The 23,515-nt window shown below is 37.4% G+C and overlaps 1 protein-coding gene across 3 annotated transcripts in view; it reads left to right on the top strand.

The window, feature by feature from the left end:
• Positions 1-17,524, top strand: part of LOC102802810 (gamma-aminobutyric acid receptor subunit beta-3-like) — a 28,986-nt gene extending 11,462 nt beyond the window's left edge. For 2 of the 3 annotated variants that reach the window (XM_085497933.1, XM_006813285.3), the window contains exons 9-11: positions 4,659-4,700; positions 5,213-5,466; positions 16,111-17,524. In XM_085497933.1, coding sequence (XP_085354059.1) covers positions 4,659-4,700; positions 5,213-5,466; positions 16,111-16,467 — 653 coding nt within the window. In that variant the 3' untranslated portion in view covers positions 16,468-17,524. The remainder of the gene's footprint in view (positions 1-4,658; positions 4,701-5,212; positions 5,467-16,110) is intronic. The other variant, XM_085497934.1, reaches the window with a different exon arrangement.
• Positions 17,525-23,515: the final 5,991 nt, after the last annotated feature.

The raw sequence follows: 23,515 nt of genomic DNA, 5'->3' as shown, positions 1-23,515 counted from the left end.
ATCATGATGTTATTAAAGTGTCGTGCTATTGTTGTTTGGTTTATTTAATGTTGAGGATTTGACAGCAGTGCAACAGACATGTTTATACAGGAAATGAGTATCTACTGCATGCAATGACGGACGATTCCATTACTCCGAATTCGGGGGGAGGGGTGTTTACATGAAAAAGAAAATCCAGCAGATTGCAACGGAATGGCAAGACGGTGAACAGTATTACAGTTTGGACCAAATTGTAGTAATACCTTTCGTCGCTTTATAACCTTTCGTTTATAATAATTTAATAGTTCACCCGTGATCGCCTTGGCGAGCTGTTCACTCGGCCGTTTTCTACGCCTTTTCTCTCCATGGTAATGGTTTCCCTGACAAGACGTGTACGCGTAATGATTGTCGTAATGAGCTTCCTTGAAGCAATTTGTCAAGTTTTCCAATGAGATACGGTATATGTTACCTCCATAAAACTAACTAACTCTTCCCTGACTATTGCAGGTAATAAAATGAAAGTTGTTATTATATTAATCGCGAAATCGTAAGACGGCCGCTTACATCCCAAAAATGGCCAATGATAATCATCATTATTTCCACAATAATTAGTATTATATTATTAAAGTAATACATATAATTGATCTCTTCATGGAATCAAAGTAATCATCAACAATATTTTGAGAGCACTGATCGCCACCGTAATATGCCGCGCATTATTAAAAAGATCCTTATCAGATGGCGTTTCGTTCATTAAAAAGGAATGAAGAGAGTCCACTCGATACATAATTCCGTAATATCTCCACTATATTACTTGAATATTTTATTTTACCAACCGCCACATTAGATCGATCTACGAAATTGTAATTTCAAACGTGTGTAAACGTAATAGGGGTGGTGTGGAGCGGAGTGCCTCAGAATAATTCAGCCATGGCAATGAAGGCCTTTAGTTTGTTTATAACATTAGTACGGACACCCTTAGAGAGTTTCCCTCCAAGTAATTACGTAATACTGGGCCATTTGCTGTAGCACAAATCCGATTTCAGGAAGACGTGTTAGCGATTTCCAACCAGTTCGTCTTTAACATGGTATTTTATATATATATATATATAAACAAGCTGCTGGTTATAAGCTTAGTCGTGTTTTCGGGGTCGGTAACCTTTAAAGGTATCGTTCAATTGACAACCACCGCGTTACACCCATTATTGACGGTATTTTGCTCATAAGAACAGCCACGCTCAACTTATTATTTGTTTTTTTACGAGTGTGCACTATGCATAAAATTCGACAGTTTAATACCCAAATATAATAATGACATTTCCCCTAATTCAGTTTTAAATATATAAATAATTAATGTACCACGCGAATGGAATTGCTGGTATATTTTATTTTCACCATACAACACACCATTGAGTTTCATTAAGTAAGACATAACGTAAACAACATAACCCAAGCCATTAAAGATATGTACTGGTTAAATTTCGACACAGAATAAGTTACAGCACGAACATTACTAATCTTTTCAATTGGCATAAATAAGCATAACCATAAGGTTTGTCTGTGGTCTTTTGATTGGTTTGTAGCGAGCTAGTTAGTAGTTTGGTTAGTTAAATGGTTATGTGTATCGGTAGGTTGCATCAGGTTATCAGTTGATTGGTTGTGATGCTTCGGCATTTGAGTGTTTGATCAGTAAGTTAGTTTGCAGTTTGGCTAACGTTTTCCATGTGTATAGTCAGTTGGTTAGTTGATTGACGTCATCCCAATCCGACATGATATATTTAAGTTCGTACCATACATATGGAGTTGTTAACACAGTATAGCACAACACAATGAGTATTGCTTGACGAAATACCACATACGGTGAATGACTTACTGGGCACATGTGTCGAATTCTTCTGTTCTCAAACCGCTGTAAATTGTGCTCGCTGATCTATATATTTCTTTTATTATCCACCCGATGGCAGAACGGTGATCCTCATAATAAACAGATTGCATAGTCTCTAGTGGTACCTGCCTTAGGTAGGCGTCGGTTTAACTATGGTGAATGTTATGCTCAATTAACTTCCATTGGAACAATCTACGATAATTAGGTATAATTATTCAAATTAGCAAATCAGGCCATTAATTTTCTCTCGTGGTGTAATGAAACTTGACCTTTAACTGACAATGAACTTAAAGACAATGTTGTGTTTGCATGCCAGTGAGCTTCCAATCGTTTTTGCTAGTGGGCCATTCATTCAGTTCGCCTAAGTAATTTACAGTAAGTCTCCTGTATTTGTAGGAACCTCCACATGTGGTCTTCAAATTAGTGAAATTGTTGTTCTTTGTTTCATCTTTACATTTTGCGTGCCCTTAGTATGTGAACAGACACAAATAACGTCATTCATCCAATGCCGTGTCGCATATGATAGTGTTGAAACAAAATGTGCACCCCTCCATTCAGCACTACATGTAATAGAGTGGATCAAGCAAAGGTTGGACACAGTTTCGATAGCGTTTTTTTCTTTATCTGAACATTTCCAATTTACAATTAACACGGGTGTCTATAGCGTGCAGAGATTGGAGTAAACTCTCTTAATTTGTTCATGTTCATATTGAAATAATGCCTAGATATTTTCACAGAATTCGTCAATCCAAAATAGATAAATTATATATTTTATACTGCTACTTTTTAGTTTTAGGGGTTCTTAAATAATGTGCTACACAATATAGTCCATTGAGTTAGGTGTGCTGTGACGTCATCGAGTATATTAGTTCGCTGGCTGTTATGTTACATTTGATGATTTAGATGAGTTAAAATACGCTATAACACAGTTTATATCGCACAGCTTGACCTCATTGAATTATCTGTCTAACACTAGTTGTATTTAAACTATTATTATAAGCACTTAACTCTTTAGGAAAAGAAATTTACTTTTCAGTAGGTAAAGAGGTCTCTGAGTAAAAAATATCAAAAAATCAAATTGATGGTTTTTCACTTTAGAACCCGTTAACCCGTTGACGAACCTAACTTAAAACATTTTTTTGTCGATTTAAATGTAATACAATAACAATGTTTATTAACCTAAATTTTAAAAACAATGTTTACTTCCATTCTAATTAATGTTTAATTTAAACTAACAATAGAATATGTATTGTCATTTTAAATGTAACTCAATATTGATATTTAACTTTTAATTCAATTTAAATGTAACACAACATAGGTGTTTGTTTACTCAAAATCAACAAAAGAATTGCGCTTGTAAATTTACTGATGTTCTGAACACTGTTTTATCATTTTTTGTCAAGGTAACACAATATTAATTTATAATAACCTAAATCAAACAGAAACAACATCAAATTAAATTAATATTTATGTTAGTCATTATTCAATTGTAACACTACATTCAATGCATTATTGTCTATTTAAATATAACACAGTATTGATGTTTGGTAAAAAATACAATCAGACATGTTTTCGTCAATATTACTATTTGATAAAGTAATTAAATTTTGATTTTAACTTACTGACCTTGATGTTGTTTAAAGTTTAATCAACAAAACAATGTATATTGTTAATTTATACGTTAAATTAAATCGATTGCTGTTGTCAAATCCAATCAAAGGAATGTGTTTTGCCTATTCAAATTTACATAATATTATATATCGTATGGTTTGCTTATGTGTTTCGTCTGTGCCAAGTTAATTAAAAAAAGATTAACAAGACTTATAATCTTTAATTAAGAAACGTTCCATGTTCTTTCGAATATATGACAGGGCGGCTAATAATATATCATGATCACCATACACTCAGAGTTGTCTTTCGTCAATTACATATAGGGTATGTATTGTCATTTTGTTGGAGTTAGAAAACACAGTTAACCACAGAAAGCACTGAATAAGTTTTAACTATCTATTGAAACGTAATGTACATTAACAAATATATTGTTGAAGGTAGCAGTGGTTAGGCATAACAACCGCTCAATCTGATGAGGATTGTTACTTGCTTTCTACTTTTATGTAGTATTTTAACGGCAGACTAAACGAATGGACTCGAAACCTCAATTAGATATCTTAAATTACCCTTTTCGATTTAATTAGTCATACTGTTTTTAACAGCAAAATATAATTGAATGTTTCAGTAGTGCTGCTAAACATGCAAATAGCACTGCCACTACTTTCGAGTCGGTTCACTAAATACATATTCACTGAACACGTACTAATAAGTCGTTTAACCTGCGGTGACCTCGCATCAGACACGTCGTGTTCATCGATGGTTTAATCCGATATTATCGATGTAAATAATAATACAGCGTTTTAAATCATGACACATCAAACGATTGGGTATACAATAACTTGTGTTGGTAAATTTTCATTTTCTATGCTCATCGAATGACCAGGGGAATCGTTTTTCTTTTCTTTTTTGTAAGATCCTCGCCGATAATAAAAATTACGTAATTGTTTTTACGCACTAATTGACATGTGGCCCTCGGCTATTAAGATTCTTTCTGACCCCTGACCTGGTTATCATCATGCAATTATTAAAGGTTAAAGTCGAAGTGGTGAAGTTAGTCCTCTTTTACCTGCCATGTCTACACGTCCACTGCATTCTTCGTATTTCCTTTTCCTATTTCAAGCACTTTACACTATTTTTTGACAACACAAAAGTAAAAAATGGAAATTTTGTTCCTTGATTCTAGTGGCGGCGAATAAACAGGTCGAGACTGCTCGCACCACTATCGGTAAGGACTCGTTTTCGTTTTCCATTTAATAAATGTAGTATCAGCGTAGCAGCTGCCGTTCCACCTAGTTCTTCAGACCTACTCGGCCGATTTCACGATCTTGTTTCAAACTGTATTTATTAATTATTATTGACAATAATTTATAGTATTTATTATGGCATTCGTGAAATCGAATATGGTAAAAAAAAATATATTTTCCAAATCAATAACCGTTTAAGCGCGGCAGGAAAGAGGACTAGCTGCTGAAACCGCTGTGTAATGTCGGATGTGTAAGTAGGTCTATCAGTGGCTGCACGCTAATCCGTTCTCTTCTCGTCTCTCGTTAATCTGTGTGTGTCTCTTGCTTATCTGTCTTCTTTAAACGTAGCTTAAATTTAAAAAAAAATAAACATTGTTCATGCGTGCATTTTAGTTTTGTGACGAATGGTTCATTCTGTTACTAACAGTCATTACAATGTGTAAATACTTATATATGTTTACTTACCTGTAAACAATTGTCCATTATTTTCCAGGAATTACAACTGTATTAACAATGACAACAATAAGTACAAGTGTCCGCGCCTCGTTGCCTCGAATCTCTTACATTAAAGCTATTGATATCTACCTTGTGACGAGCTTTGCGTTCGTCTTCGCTGCTTTGTTGGAATACGCCATCGTCAATTACAATTTTTGGCAGTCACAGAAGAAAATAACGAAAGAAAACAACAGGGCACCACCACCACCAGCTACTTGCCAGCACAGGATTCCAAATTCCATTTATGAACAGGTATGTATTATTTTGTCGTTTACTTGTTTTGCTGCGTAATATGCCCCTTTCCTTTATATTTTAAAGAAGCACCACGAATAATGAAGAAGTGTCAACATTTACCCAATAGTTGCAGGAGGCGGAGGGGGTGGGGGGTAATCACAGAGGAGAGTTTAATGGTTGTGTGAAGATAATTCATTGTGCAGTAGAACCTGATATTGCATGTTATTATGCACACTGAATTATCGATCATCGTACACTACATTATCACTCTTCGTACAGCGGACTATTTCTCATTGTAAAGTAGATTATCACTCAGTATACTAGATTATCGTACACTACATTATCACTCTTCGTAGTCTAGATAATCGCTCATTGTAAAGTATATTGTCACTCACAGTATGATTATCTCTCATCGTACACTACATTGTCACTCTTCGTAGTCTAGATTATCAATCAATGTTATCTAGATTATCGCTCATCGTAGACTACATTATCACTCTTCGTAGGCTAGATTATCGCTCATTGTAAAGTATATTGTCACTCACAGTATAGTAGATTATCTCTCATCGTACACTACATTATCACTCTTTGTACGATAGATTATCACTCAATGTCTTATAGATTATCGCTCATCACACACTAGATTATCACTCTTTGTAGACTAGATTATCACTCATTGTTAAGTAGATTATCACTCAGTATACTATAGATTATCTCTCATCGTACACTAGATTATCACTCGTCGTACAATAGATCATCACACATTGTCCTCTAGATTATCGCTCATCACACACTAGATTATCACTCTTCGTAGACTAGATTATCACTCATTGTTAAGTAGATTATCACTCAGTACTATATAGTAACAATCATCATACACTAGATTATCACTCTTCGTAGAATAGATTATCACTCAGTATACTAGATAATCTCTTATCGTACACTATTGTTACTCATCATACAATAGATCGTCACTCCTTGTATTATCGCTCATCGTGCTCTAGATTATCACTCTTTGTACACTAGACAATTACTCATTGCACACTATATTATCACTCTGCTTACACTAGATTATCATTCATTGAAAAGTAGATTATCACTCAGTATACTAGATTATCGTACTCTACATTATCACTCGTCGTACACTAGACCATTACTCATGGTAAAGTAGATTATCGTTCATCGTACTCTAGATTATCACTCATCGTAGATCGAGGATTCCCGATAAGTGATCGTGTGACATCGGATTAATTGAACTAGTGTAGTTGGTTATCGTCCGTGCGTCCTTCGGAGCCATTTCTGAGACACGTTTTGACCGATCACATTCAAACTTAATCAAAGACCATGTATGGTGATTAACATATGACCTTCAACTTTGCGTCTCTGGGACTGTTTATCGGAGATGAACAAGACTATTCAATTCAAACTTTGGAATGGGATCATGCAAAATATGTTACAGGTATACGTCGTATTGTTACAAAGATTCGAGAAAAATGGCCGACTGGCGGCCATTTTGCTTTTATTCATGTTCATGCTGATTCCTCATTAACATATATATTTATACACATTTGTCGAATTGTTTGAAATTCAAAGTATGGCAGCCTGTAAATGTGTCTCGAACCATTTCTTGTAGATGAACAGGGCTTTGTACCAGACCCATAACTTTTTAATTTGAATAAAAAATATCCCCCTTGACGATCATTTAGGTTTTTATGGTGTTCATGCTAGTTTTTCTGACGCTATGTGTTATTATAGTCATCACAGTTAGTCAGTCCATGCACTTCAGTCATACTGCATGTAAATTGACTTAGTGATGATGCACGGACACCTTTGGTAGACATCTATCCATTTCTCAGCTTTTTGTCGCCATATTAATACAATGTAAACGTAACCTCTGTGAGCGCGTCAAATTATTCTTAGCGCGTTCCGTTTCTCATTTGCACACGAACGTTGTTTCTTGAACTCAGTTCACGGCCACCACTAAACGATTTTACTATTTTTTTTGGAAAGCCAACATATTTATAGTTTTACATGGGTAGCATTTTTATACCTTGGTAATTGTCAGAAATTACCAGAATATAGCAATGAATAAACACAATATCCAATGGGTTGTATCTCATGGAACAATCATGATACATGAATAATTATAGGATATTTGTGGATAATACAGGAGATAACACGTGGTATTGCGAGAAGTATGTTGTATATTATTCGAGCGCGCAGCATGAAAAAATATGAATATTGTTTCAATGATTATTAATATTAGTCATATATGTACAAATACATCATCACGAACATCTCGAAACTGGCCTCGATAGTCTCTTTTGAAAAAGCACAACAGTGAAAAGACTTATGAAATAATACAATCCAACGCCTAAAGGCCTGGAATGAAATTTCTCAGTTGGGGATTTTTTGTCGGGTATGAAACAAAAGTCGTCAACGACTTTGAGAATAATCTCACCCCGAACCCCGGGATTATTTTTATTGCATCATTTCATAATACGTTATCAGGGAACTGCCATAAACATTATCACAGTATATCATTAACACATTGTTGTGTAATGGTTAACATATATGCAAAACAGAAAGGATAGAAAAAAGCATGTGACCAAATTTTGAGATATGATTTCTGCCATAGGGCTAATTGTAAACACGCATTTTTGATCAATTTTCGGCTACCATATATTTTAATTTCTGAATTTTGAACATTGCCGTAACCCAACCGCTTTTGCTGCGCACTCGCGATCGCGGGAATCGAGTCCCAAGCGAGGATAACAACACACGCTAAACACGCAAAGGCTCATGGGTAGATGCTTGTTTGTAAACAATTATGCTTTGGCCGTTTGACACATGCGCAGCTGACGACACCCCCGCTTTAAACAGAAAACTAGCTAGACGTGTTTAGAATAGATGCTAGCCGGCTCATTTAGTAAATGTGTTATTCCGCATCACACAACGTACTCCCAATCATCCGCTGAATATAGGAGTGCCAAGTAGATAAAAATCAGATAACAATATACTCAACCTAGTTGCATACAAACTAGTTTGAAAAAAATACATATATATTATAGCGGCTCGCAAAAGCACATTTGTTCGGGTTGATGTCTACAGTATGTGGAGTACACAAAATCCGTAGTGAGTTTCACTGCCTAACGTTTCACGTTTTCTGTGAGACATCCATTTAAAAAAATGATGATAATTTCAAGAAGTTTTGCATTCGATAAAGATGTTAAGAAGTGTTGGTTCGTCTAGTCTAGCCTGTCATCGTCAATGTCAATCTCAGAGACATTTTTTAATCACGCTCCGTTGACGGTGCTTTTAAACAGTACTATGTGTGTCTCTGTTTACTAAATAATATCAAATCAGAGAACGTTTGATATAACTGTTTCATTTTGAGTGTGGGGTTCTTTTGCTCTCAAATTCTCACTGAAACATGTACTCCTAGACAGTATTTGTTGTGGAATACCCAAATATTTGCTGTGGGGATTTCTATCTAACATCAAACGATTTGCTTTGCCAAATTATTGACTCAAAATATATCTAAAACTAATAAATGTTTAAATGTAGATGTCTAGCAAAGTACTGAGTAAATTTGAATCTGTAAGTGTTGAATGTGCAGGTAACCAGAATATCCACATTTGGGAATGGAATCGACCAAGATTGTCGCCATGAAAGAAGGCTTCATCTCGCCATATCCACGTCTAGCGTTATCAAGTAGATTATCACTCACTGTACCCAGATTATCAGATCATCGCAATGTACACTAGATTATCGCTTATCATATACTAGATTATCACTCACCCTACGCTAGATTATAACTCACCATACACTAGATTATCACTCACTCTATACTAGATTATCACTCACCCTACGCTAGATTATAACTCACTGTACCCTAGATTATCACGCAATGTACACTAGATTATCACTTATTATATACTAGATTATCCCTCACTCTATACTAGATTATCAGTCTTCCTGCGCTAGATTATAACTCATCAGTAAGTAGATTATCACCCACCGTACACTAGATTACCATTCATCGTACGCTAGATTATCAGTCTTCCTGCGCTAGATTGTCGCTCATCAGTAAGTAGATTATCACCCACCGTACACTAGATTACCATCCATCGTATACCAGATTATCACTCACCATACATTAGATTAGCAGTCTGCTGTTAATTCAAATCGCGCGCACATTGTCGTATTTATTTTTCCAACGAATAATATGTGGTATGTTTATCAATGCTCACTATCAAATACGAAATATGCCAAATTTCCATATTGTTTGGGTTAAACGCCAACAAATATGCTTACGGTATATTGTATAGTATTATTTCGTGTTATGCTTTTAACTCAAAGTCTTGAATAAATGCAGCATTGTGGCTCACAACCTAGCTGTCGACTTTGTATTGTATCTACATTCAGTCCCCTACCCTATTTCTTGTGAACTTGATTTGATTTGTAACACGAATCATTCACAGTAACGAAAAAACATTTGACATTTGTTCTGAATCGTGAAATCACATGACCACGAAAACATTCCCGAAACCACGTGAAGATCATTATACTCCCTATTGTGGGTGGAATTGCAATGTTGTGATACATTAAGAATAGATTAATATGACATGAACGATAGTGGTTACAATTAAGTTTATTTGTAAATGTATGTATACAATTGTACAGTGCTCTGGAAGTAGAATAATATGGTCATTATCCATAAAGCAGTTACCATATATATGAATTAATTACAATACATTTATGAGTTGCATTCATAATTTTAACATCATTGCTATTTTATTCAGATATTTAACTATCATTAATCAGTAGTGTGTACGTGTGAAGCATTTTAACAACTTGTATTCTTTTTGTATTCTGATGGTCTCAATCAGAACGATGTTTACATTAGCTACACAGTCAGGCCGGTGGAATCTCATCTGTACCATCTGAATGTCAGATATTGCTTTTGCAGAATGCTGCTCCCTGCATAGATGTATTATGTTTCTCAATTAATGCATTATTTAATACGTTGCTTCATACTCCCATCCCATATAGGTTGTTACATATGTAATCAAAACTACATTAGTTTTTTTTTCAATTTTAGTTTAGTGCTGCCTTATTCAAATCTAAGGAGCTCTACTTGTACTTCACCCACTGGAAACCGCAATAATTCTAATCAACAACTAGAGCAGACAGATTACAGCGTCTAAGTACTTATCATGGAGTCAGCCTGTTTAGCAGATTGCTGTTTGTGCGCACATTAATCTCAGTTTCATGTGACCTTTATTGGGTCCTTGGGATTCATTGCTACACATTTTGCTGTCGAGAAAGCCAAAAGTATATCAATGTTCCCGTAGTTATACCCCCTGTGGCACAAGCATGCAGCATAATATAATAATGTAATCAGATATTTGGATCAGTTTATTAATACGCAGGGGACAAGGTGGTAATTGAAACCATTGATATTCTATCCAGCAAATACACAGTTTTAATGAAAATATAGAAATAAAATGAATCCATGAGTTTTAATAAGATTTTACTAAATTTTGACAGAATATAGAAATGCACCAAGAGCAATGTTTTGTGGAACTACATTTCAGGTTTCGATTTTGTAGTAAAATGTGGTACAAAAATATACTTTTTTGCCTGAACATTTATTCTGTCACACGTTTTGTATGACTGCATTGATCTCATTAATATGTATCATGGGAAGTTGTACTTCTATACAACATTGAAAACAGACTTTGTCATAAAGCCATGACTGTAAATACTAGTAAACTATATTGTTTTTATACAAAACTTGCACCAACTCGACGCGGTGTCAATCCTAGTTCATTTTAATGTACCTCGCTCATACTTCACTCTCGCAATCAATAGGAATTTAACCTTACACATTTTCACTCTAGCAGTCCATTGCATTGTACCTCATTCATACTTCACTCTAGCAGTCCATTGGGTTGTACCTCACTTATTCCTCACTCTAGCAGTCCATTGGGTTGTAACTTACTTATTCCTCACTTTAGCAGACCATTGGGTATTACCTCACATATTCTTCACTCTAGCAATCCGTTTTGTTGTACCTCGCTTATTCTTCACTCTAGCAGTCCATTTCGTTGTACCTCACCTATTCTTCACTCTAGCAATCCATTGGGTTGTACCTCACTTATCCCTAACTCCAGTAGTCCATAGAATTGTAGCTCACTTATACTTCACTCTAGTAGTTCATATAATTGTACCTCACTTATACTTCACTGTAACAGTCCATTGGGTTGTAACTCACATATTCCTCTCTAGCAGTCCATTGCATTATGCCTCATTCATACTTCGCTCTAGCAGTCCATTGGGTTGTACCTCACTTATTCCTCAATCTAGCAGTCCATTGGGTTGTACCTCACTTATATTTCACTCTAGTAGTTCATAAAATTGTACCTCACTTTTACTTCACTCTAGCAGTCCATTGGGTTGTACCTCACTTATACTTCACTATAGCAGTCCATTGGGTTGTACCTCACTTATCCATCACTCTAGTAGTTCATTTCGTTGTACCTCACTTTTATTTCACTCTAGTGGTTCATTTCGTTGTACCTCACTTATTTCTCACTCTAGTAGTCCATAGAATTGTAGCTCACTTATACTTCACTCTAGTAGTTCATGGAATTGTACCTCACTTATTCTTCACTCCAGCAGTCCATTGGGTTGTACCTCACTTATACTTCACTCTAGTAGTTCATAGAATTGTACCTCACTTATAATTTACTCTAGCAGTCCATTGGGTTGTACCTCACTTATACTTCACTCTAGCAGTCCATTGGGTTGTACCACACTTATACTTCACTCTAGTAGTCCATATAATTGTACCTCACTTATACTTCACTCTAGCAGTCCATTGGGTTGTACCTCACTCTAGCAGTTCATTGGGTTGTACCTCACTTATTCCTCACTCTAGTAGTCCATAGAATTGTACCTCACTTTTACTTCACTCTAGCAGTCCATAGAATTGTAGCTCACTTATACTTCACTCTAGTAGTCCATTGGGTTGTACCTCACTTATACTTCACTATTGCAGTCCTGTTGAGTAATAAAACGGTATTGCATCAAATTTTATTCATTTATGCTATAGGTTTAGGGAAGGTGTGTCAGACGACGCCCCACCCCCGTCCAGTGCTGAAAACAAATCTCCTCGGCCACGTCATAAGAAGATTAAATAGCAGTAGAGTAGCCCCCCCCCACCGTAACCAAATGTCTGAATCCGTCAGTGCATTTATTATTTGCTTCTGATTTTCGAATATCTTTGCAAAAGGGTATTTCGAGGTAAAAAGGTGATAGTGACACGCTGTGTTTAATATCATGATTGGAATTACTGCTCACATTTTCCTTTCCCTATTGTGATGTTTATTGTGTTACAAGCATTTAACGCACCAATACAATCAGATTAGTGTCAATCAGTCTATAAAAGTCTGGCCAAAAGCTTCAATTTTAATTAACAAACTGACCTAAATAACATCCTGCTGAGAATTGCACGTGTGCACATCCGTCGTCCAAGTGCATTATGTGTTGTTCACCGATTATCGATGTCACATGTGCTGTCGAACTATTTTAAGGTATTAACAGTTTAAATGAAACAATCTGATTTGAGTACAATGAGTTTGATGACACCAGCCACCAGTAACCGGTCGCAATGATGTCACTTCTGATGTGCGTTCCCTTAAACCACGTTATAGTAATGTGGTTGATAACTTATGCAATTAAATGTAGATACGTACAGAATCATAAAAGTAATGACGACGTAAATTTACTTTTAGACACTCTGATAAACGTGCATGGCCTTGTGAAATTGGTAGGGTTAGGGTTCATTTCTCAGTAGTGTTTGCATTTCCATAGAGCATATAATTCATGTTGTTGTCTTCCATAGACCGTCGATCTGTGACATTTTTGACTCCCGTGTGCGAAGCACAAAAGGGAGTCTTTGCAGTTACCCTGTCTGTATGTCTGTCTGTCTGTATGTATGTATGTATGTCACTTTTTTTGTTCCACCGTTATCTCAAGAACCACTAATCAAATTTTGGTGAAACTTGGTAAATAGATACTCTGGGATAATGCGCAGAGTTGATTAGGTTTTGGTAAAAATTTATGAATATTAATTACCTAATTTGCATGATAATTAGCTGATTTTTAGCTGTTTCAAGACTGTTCCACTGATTTTTGAAGAACCACTCATTGGATTTCAATGAAACTTGGCACATGGATGCTCTGAACTAATGTGCAGATTTGATTAGTTTTGGGTAAAAATCTGTTAATATTATTAATTACCTATATTTACATAATGATTAATCAATTTTCGGTTTTTCCACTGATATCTCAAGTACTAATCATAACATTTCAATAAAACTTGGTACATAGGTGTCATATGACACTGCACAGACCTGATAGTTTTTAGGGTAATATCAGTACATATTAATTACCTAATTTGCATAATTAATTAATTTTCAGCTTTTGATATTTCGAGTAGTAATGATCACGTTTCAATGAAACTTGGTACATAGTTACTTGAGGACTGTGCAGAGACCTAATTAGTTTTTGGGTAAAATATTTGTGCATATTAATCACCTTATTAGCATAATTAGTTAATTTTCAGCTTTTCACTTGATATCTCAAGTACTAATCATCACATTTCAATGAGAATTGCGACATTTTTTCTAGGACTATGCAGAGACCTGATTAATTTTGGGATAAATAATTGTGCCTATTAATTACCTAATTTGCATAATTAGTTAATTTTTTGCTGTTCTATGGCTGTTGCACTGATGTCTAAAAACCACTCATTGGATTTCAATGAAACTTTTAAAGAGTACCCATCACATTTCAATGAACCTCAGACTATGCACCATATTAGCTTTTGGTAAATATTTATGCTTCTTAATCACCTAATTAACATAATTAATTAATACTGATATCTCAAGTATTGATCATTGCATTTGAATAAAACTTGGTACATAAATGCTCTAGGACAATAGACAGCCTGATTAATTTTCGGTTAAAATCTGTTCATATTAATTCTCTAATTAGCATAATAATTAATATTTTTTTGGTTCTAATCACATTTCAATGAAACTTGGTACATCGTGCAGACCTTTAGTTTTACACTTAAATCTGTTCATATTAGTTACCTTCTTTGCATAATTAGTTTTCAGCTATTCCATCAATATCTCAAGTATAAGTAATTTTGAATTAATTTGTAATGTGTCTCCAAAACTCTCAGCACACGGGAGTTCTTTCTAAGCTCTCTTTGATTTGTTTCTGTCTCTACCAGCTACAATGCGAATGTCTGATAACAAATGTCGATCTGCACTAGCTTGCGATCTGCTGTGAAAACGTTACCTGTAACTTGCTTTTTGGTTCCCGCTTGCAGAGTACTAAAGGAGACTATTGTTACACCAATGTGTGTCTGTATGGATGAATGGATGTGTCAAATCTTCTTCCATCAATATCTCAGAAACCGCTGGTTGGAATAGGGTGTATTCTGGTACACAATTCAACGAGATCTCCGATCTGAACTCAGTGCTGAACAACTCCCCTATATATACCCCCACTGTCTATAAATAGACCATTACATCAGCATACATAATGAGTCTGGAACTTACTACAAATTTCTAGAATGTCCCATTACCTTCTATTGCCTCCTACAGTGTTCTATTACCTATTCAACCAGTTTCTAAAAACAATCTAGAATATTCCACCAAGACACAGTACGGTTCTTGAACATTCTCAGTGACACGGAAGTGGTAAATAAGTCGTATGCGACATAGATTTTAGTGCAAATCCGTACATAATAAATAGCTAGTTTGTGTGGTTGAATACCGAATACTGCTTAGTAATTATTCTATATATATTTTATTTTTTTCTCGTCTATTCTGCTATGGGTCTTATGATTTGAATTAAAGCTGTAATAATAATAATTTGCCTAAGCTTCATACCAATTGACTTCTTTCAGAATATTTTGTTGAAACTTGCTAAATATATAATGTTTGTATTATTGAATGTATAATTCTGCTTTGAAATTTATCTGAGTAAGATAATTCGGTAATTTGCATATTAATTAACTACATCGATATGCTAACAAAGTTATCTTAGATAATTTATCGTTTGTGCTTGCATGAAATTTAACTACTTAATTTAACTAATTTGCATATGAAATAAATACACCAATATAAAAAGCAGTCTGAGTATGACTGAGGCAGAAACAGTTGACCTCACACGGTAGCACTATCTACCATTTTCACGTCAGCAAGTACGACGGCCAATACGTCAGAACAAGTTCATTAGTGTGTGGCATACTGGTGTAACGGAAATATGGACTCCGAGTTAACAAGTTTCCTTGTGTGCTTTCCGTTGCATAAAAGCTACATACCTTTCTCGGTGTATCTATCTTTGATTGAATATAAAACAGCTGTTAGAAATACATTGAATAAAATTGAGGTTGCTCGTATAAAGATGGACATTCAAAGATGAGATTTCCATGCGCAGTGATACGTACCTAATGTAAAATGACATGGGTGCCATGCAAAGTTGATTCAAGATGTTTGTAAACACCCATCAGTTCATTTTGTTAACATGTTAATGTTTCAAACTTTGATATCATTATACATTCTGTCTGATTTTCAGAGTAATCGAACAGTGGCACTGCGGCTGTCCCAGCTAGAAGATGAGCGGTCAGCCTCACCGGAGCATACAGTGGAGGAAGGCATTCCTGAATGTACGAACATGCGAACATATAATAGCAGCAATAGGAACGCGGTAAAACATCGGAAGCGACTCAGTCTTGACTCAAGGCGATGTTCAGCGCCAGAACTGAGGCATAGAAAAGGATTTGTGTACTCTGTGCGCAGAAAAGCCTCCAGTATTAAAGTGAAAATACCGCGTGTTCATGATGTCAATATAATAGACAAATATTCAAGACTGATCTTTCCATTAACCTTCACAATTTTCAACCTTTTTTATTGGTGTTTATACCTGATATAAATGTTACTTGCTGACTTGTATGTGCACGGCGTTAGAATGAATGGCAACTCAGGAAAATACCAAGACTCTGGAAGGAATTCGCCCCGAAGCATACTATGTAGATATTGTCTGCTAAAACTTACACTCCTACAGTCAGAACATTTTTCACACACAAAAGAAAACACTTGTCTTGTCTTTAAAATCTCATGTCTGTATGGAGTATTTATTACCTGAAAAAAAAATGACTTTGTCGGGGGACGTTATTAAACACGAGTAATGACTCGAATTAATGCTTCTTTGAGTGTGTGGTCAGAAGCCTGGATCTTCGTCCGCATTTATTCGTATGTATAGTATATTACGCCAATGCAATGGCGATGAACAGTATACAGACAATTCAAAAGTGCGATTCAACCAACAATTGAGCGAAAAATAAATATTTATACAGAAGCTGACTTTCGAAGTATGACATGAACACCGACAAACTTACAGTCAGTCTGTTGTTACTCTCAGCGTACATTGGGCATGATACATCGATGTCGCAGCAGGGGCCACTGTGTGCAGTTTTCCTTTTTTAAACTTTTTTTCGACGTTAAATGTGTAGACGTAAACTCGAGACTGGCAGAGCTGATGTGTCTACAATTTAAGGCTATCATTTAAAAAACAAAGTACATACAACTTCCCTTAAATCGCTTGTACATGCCTTCGTGTATTATGTACAATGGCGCCTGCCAGACTGAAAACGTATCCTTTACTGTTCCGGCTATTGCGCAATAGAATTGTAGTAAGCAATGTGTCTACTTTGGTTATTTCTGCCGTCGAACCGTTCAGCAATAGTTTACCTATTGTGTACACGGATCGTCCAAACTAATATTGTCACTGAGGCTTCCATTTTGCCCCTCGTTTATATTCTCTCATGTCGCGGGAAATACTGATGTGTAATAGTTCTCAAGCTTCAGAAAAAAATGATTTATTCATTTTAATTCTAAAAAAAATGTTATGATTTCGTTTGACTTCGAACCAACTTTACAAAAGTGCATGTTCTAATGATTTAATGAATAAACATGTTGCTTTGTTTTTACGTTGCGTCTAAATATCGTTATTATTATCACCACCTCGTCCAGTATCCTACATGTAACAATCAATGGGAAATGAGGCATTCAATTGCATGACACCAATGAAGCATTTGACTTAAAAAATAACGTTCCATTACTCCTCCCGAAGACTTGCATGTCAAATAAATATACTCTGTCATTGCTGTTATACTGGCATGCCCAATTTAGTTAAAAGGCAGTGGTCGCCGCGCCGCGCATGTACGACATTAATAAACATTGATTTTCTCACAATCAAATGCGCTCTTCTAATGAAATCACGAGTATGAGTTTTGGCCTGAGCACGACTTGCAATAATTACCGCCGGCAAGTCCTTCGATTCCTTCCAATCACCGAATGAATTACCTAATTAAAACTTTGTAACCTCTCAGTTTGTACTCATTCGTCTGCAGAATAGTCAATGTCGCCATATTTGTTTGTATGAGACATATCTCGCGCATGCGTGGCGCGACGAACACCGCCCTTTAATACTTACAGGACACGTATTTCCAATTGTGACACTGGTAATTCTAACTTCCACCAGATCGTAAAAAATATCATATTTCTTCGTGAGATCTGTTTTACGAGCATTCGAACACTGTTTTCATATTAAGTTTGCTCATAGACTGCATCAGTAGATATAATTTATCATCCATATCGTGGTCATTAGGCAAACAAGACACCTACACCAGATTTGTGGTATTTGATAGTGAGTTGACTATGTCATTATTATGATTTATGCACCTCTGTTATTTCACAACACGTGCATGCAATTGTGAGGAAAAAAACTCAATTGGTCGCACATATATGACGGAGATTGATAGCAATCACAGTGGTAAAAATAGTCTTCACATTGAAGAGAAATTGTTATTTGTTTAATTTACGACGAAAAGCAAGTATACCAACTGTACGTCGGTGGTGTGAGTGACGTCGGATACACGTCAGCTACATGTAGGCGCGCGGTCACTGTTTCCTGCATACAAACCATCAGCAAAATGCAAACATATTTATTTTTCAAAATTTCGGATAAAAAATATACCCTTGCAGTGATGTGGTGGGACGCTATTAGTTATTATTGCACGACTGGCTACGAAAACAAAGGTTCATATCTTACTATGTGTACGCTATTTTGAATGACGTAGCCGGAAAGTCAATACAATTTAAAAACAAAAGTACCCCGTGATACGTAAAACTGCAAGAAAACTAAAAATCGCAAAGTTTCTATAAAAAGACAGAATTATAATATAAAAATATGAATTATTGTTTAATGTCATTTATGTAATATATTGAGGCAGCAGATGTTTTTAGTTTAACGGATTATCATGATGATATGACACCACTACTTGTGAAAACGTAAACGACGAAGAAAAAGCTAATAATTAATTCCTGATTATTGATCGAGCGAGAATCACTGGGGTATTTTGTAGGTTTATCAAACCAAATGTATTGTACTGCGTGTATTCGTTTTATTTCATATATTTAAAATCAGTTTCACTCTATGTATATAACTCTATGTATATACAATATCGCGATTACTATGACTTCAAAATACTACCAGTGAATTTTATAAAATAAAGATATAAAAATAGTAAATACATATTTTAAACAAATCACAAACTAGGGTTTTATTTCAATAGAATTGGAGTATATCTGCTACCTGACAGCCCCATCTGCATAAATTGCGAGGTCTAACCATGCCACCAAGCAGCCCGAATTCAATAAATGTGGGAATTACGTCTTTTACCTGACAGCCCCCAAATACATTAATTGTGGTGACAGCCTCGAATACATTAATTGTGGAGACTACCCCTGCCACCTGACAGCCCCGAACACATTAATTGTGGGACTTCCTCTGCTACAAGACAGCCCCAAATACATTATTTGTGGAGACTACCCGTGTCATCTGACAGCCCTGAATACATTAGTTGTGGAATCCATCCCTGCCATCTGACAGACCCAAATGCATTAGTTGTGGAATCTATCTATGCCACCTGACAGACCCAAATACATTAGTTGTGGAGGTTATTCCTGCCACCTGACAACCCCAAATACATTAGTTGTGGAGACAATCCCTGCCACCTTACAGCCCCAATTACAATAGTTGTGGAGACTATCCCTGCCACCTGACAACCCCAAATACATTAATTGTGGAGACTACCCCTCCCACCTGACAGCCCCAAATACATTAATTGTGGAGACAACCCCTGCCAACTGACAGCCTTAAATACATTAATTGTGGAGACAATCCCTGCTGCAAGACAGCCTCGAATACATTAATTGTGGAGACTATCCCTGCCACCTGACAGCCCCAAATACATTAATTGTGGAGACTATCCCTGTCACCTGACAGCCCTGAATACATTAGTTGTGGGGACTATCCCTGCCACCTGACAGCCCTGAATACATTAATTGTGGAGACTACCCCTGCTACCTGACAACCCCAAATACATTAATTGTGGAGACTACCCCTCCCACCTGACAGCCCCAAATACATTAATTGTGGAGACAACCCCTGCCACCTGACAGTCCTGAATACATTAATTGTGGAGACAGTCCCTGGTGCAAGACAGCCTCGAATACATTAATTGTGGAGACTACCCTTGCTACAAGACAACCGCAAATACATTAATTGAGGAAACAATCCCTGCTACAAGACAGACCCAAATACATTAGTGGTGGAGACTATCCCTACCACCTGACAGCCCCAAATACAATAATTGTGGTGACTAACCCTACCACCTGACAGCTCTGAATACATTAATTGTGGAGACAATCCCTGCTACAAGACAGCCTCGAATACATTAATTGTGGAGACTACCCTTGCTACAAGACAACCCCAAATACATTAATTGAGGAGACAATCCCTGCTGCAAGACAGCCTCGAATACATTAATTGTGGAGACTACCCTTGCTACAAGACAACCCCAGATACATTAATTGAGGAAACAATCCCTGCTACAAGACAGACCCAAATACATTAGTTGTGGAGACTATCCCTACCACCCGACAGCCCTGAATACATTAATTGTGGAGACAAACCCCGCTACAAGACAGCCTCGAATTCATTAATTGTGGAGACTACCCTTGCTAAGAGACAACCCCAAATACATTAATTGAGGAGACAATCCCTGCTACAAGACAGCCTCGAATACATTAATTATGGAGACAACCCCTACCACCTGACAGCTCTGAATAAATTAATTGTGGAGACTACCCTTGCTACAATACAACCCCAGATACATTAATTGAGGAAACAATCCCTGCTACAAGACCGACCCAAATACATTAGTTGTGGTGACTAACCCTACCACCTGACAGCCCTGAATACATTAATTGTGGAGACCATTCCTGCTACAAGACAGCCTCGAACACATCAATTGTGGAGACTACCTTTGCTACAAGACAACCCCAAATACATTAATTGTGGAGACAATCCCTGCTACAAGACAGCCTCGAATACATTAATTGTGGAGACTATCTCTGCTACCTGACAACCCCAAATACACAAATTGAGGAGACAATCCCTGCTACAAGACAGCCTCGAATACATTAATTGTGGAGACTACCCTTGCTACAAGACAACCCCAAATACACAAATTGAGGAGACAATCCCTGCTACAAGACAGCCCTGAATACATTAGTTGTGGCGACTATCCCTGCCACCTGACAGCCCTGAATACATTAGTTGTGGAGACTACCCATGCCACCTGACAGCCCCAAATACATTAGTTGTGGAGACTATTCCTGCCACCTGACAGCCCCAAATACATTAATTGTGGAGACTACCCTTGTTACAAGACAACCCCAAATACACAAATTGAGGAGACAATCCCTGCTACAAGACAGCCCTGAATACATTAGTTGTGGCGACTATCCCTGCCACCTGACAGCCCTGAATACATTAATTGTGGAGACTACCCATGCCACCTGACAGCCCCAAATACATTAGTTGTGGAGACTATTCCTGCCACCTGACAGCCCCAAATACATTAGTTGTGGAGACTATCCCTGCCACCTGACAGCCCCAAATACATTAATTGTGGAGACAATCCCTGCTATCCGACAGCCCTGAATACATTAATTGTGGAGACTACCTCTGCTATCCGACAGCCCTGAATACATTAATTGTGGAGACTACCCCTGCTACCCAATAGCCCCAAATACATTAATTGTGGGGCTACCCCTCCTACAAGACAGCCCCAAATACATTAATTGTGGAGACTACCCCTGTCACCTGACAGCCCCGAACACATTAATTGTGGGACTTCCTCTGCTACAAGACAGCCCCAAATACATTAATTGTGGAGACTACCCCTGCCACCTCACAGCCCCAAATACATTAATTGTGGAGACTATCCCTGCCATCTGACAGTCCCAAATACATTATTTTGTGGAGACTACCCGTGCCACCTGACAGCCCTGAATACATTAGTTGTGGAATCTATCCCTGCCACCTGACAGGCCCAAATGCATTAGTTGTGGAATCTATCCCTGCCACCTGACAGACCCAAATGCATTAGTTGTGGAATCTATCCCTGCCACCTGACAGACCCAAATACATTAGTTGTGGAGACTATCCCTGCCACCTGACAGCCCCAAATACATTAGTTGTGGAAACTATCCCTGCCACCTGACAGCCACAAATACATTAGTTGTGGAGACTATTCCTGCCACCTGACAGCCCCACATACATTAGTTGTGGCGACTATCCCTGCCACCTGACAGCCCTGAATACATTAGTTGTGGAGACTGCCCATGCCACCTGACAGCCCCAAATACATTAGTTGTGGAAACTATCCCTGCCACCTGAGAGCCCCAAATACATTAGTTGTGGAGACTATTCCTGCCACCTGGCAGCCCTGAATAAATTAGTTGTGGGGACTATCCCTGCCACCTGACAGCCACAAATACATTAGTTGTGGAAACTATCCCTGCCACCTGACAACCCCAAATACATTAATTGTGGAGACTACCTCTGCTATCCGACAGCCCCAAATACATTAATTGTGGGGACTACCCCTCCTACAAGACAGCCCCAAATACATTAATTGTGGAGACTACCCCTGTCACCTGACAGCCCCGAACACATTAATTGTGGGACTTCCTCTGCTACAAGACAGCCCCAAATACATTAATTGTGGAGACTACCCCTGCCACCTCACAGCCCCAAATACATTAATTGTGGAGACTATCCCTGCCACCTGACAGCCCCAAATACATTAATTGTGGAGACTATCCCTGCCATCTGACAGTCCCAAATACATTATTTTGTGGAGACTACCCGTGCCACCTGACAGCCCTGAATACATTAGTTGTGGAATCTATCCCTGCCACCTGACAGGCCCAAATGCATTAGTTGTGGAATCTATCCCTGCCACCTGACAACCCCAAATACAATAATTGTGGAGACTATTCCTGCCACCTGACAGACCCAAATACATTAGTTGTGGAGACTACCCCTGCCACCTGACAGACCCAAATACATTAGTTGTGGAGACTATTCCTGCCACCTGACAACCCCAAATACAATAATTGTGGAGACTACCCCTGCCACCTGACAGCCCCAAATACAATCCCTGCTACATTGGTGTTGGTCCCAAGTACTGGTCAATGGTACTGGTCAATGGTACTGTTCACGATTATGGTAACTTGTACTGGTCACGATTACTGGTACTGGTCAAAGTTACTGGTCACGGTTGCTAGCCACAGATACTGGCCACGATTACTGGTACTGATCACAAGTACTTTTAATGGTTACTGGACATTGGTGCTGGTCACTGGTAGTGTTCACTGGAATTTGTCACTAATACTGGTCACGATTAATGGTACCTGTCACGAGTACTTGTCACGGGTTCTGGTGTGGTGAACGTTTTATGGTAATGTATTGAGAATACATTAATTGTGGAGACTCTCCCTGCTACAAGACAGCCAAGATATATCATTTTTGGGGAATACCCCTACTACCCGACAACTCAACACAC

Source organism: Saccoglossus kowalevskii, chromosome 4 (assembly GCF_978046115.1).
Source record: "Saccoglossus kowalevskii chromosome 4, keSacKowa6.1, whole genome shotgun sequence".
In the NCBI taxonomy this organism is placed as follows: Eukaryota; Metazoa; Hemichordata; class Enteropneusta; family Harrimaniidae; genus Saccoglossus; species Saccoglossus kowalevskii.
Note: the sequence above shows the minus strand (reverse complement) of the source record. Positions and strands in the feature narration are given on the sequence as shown.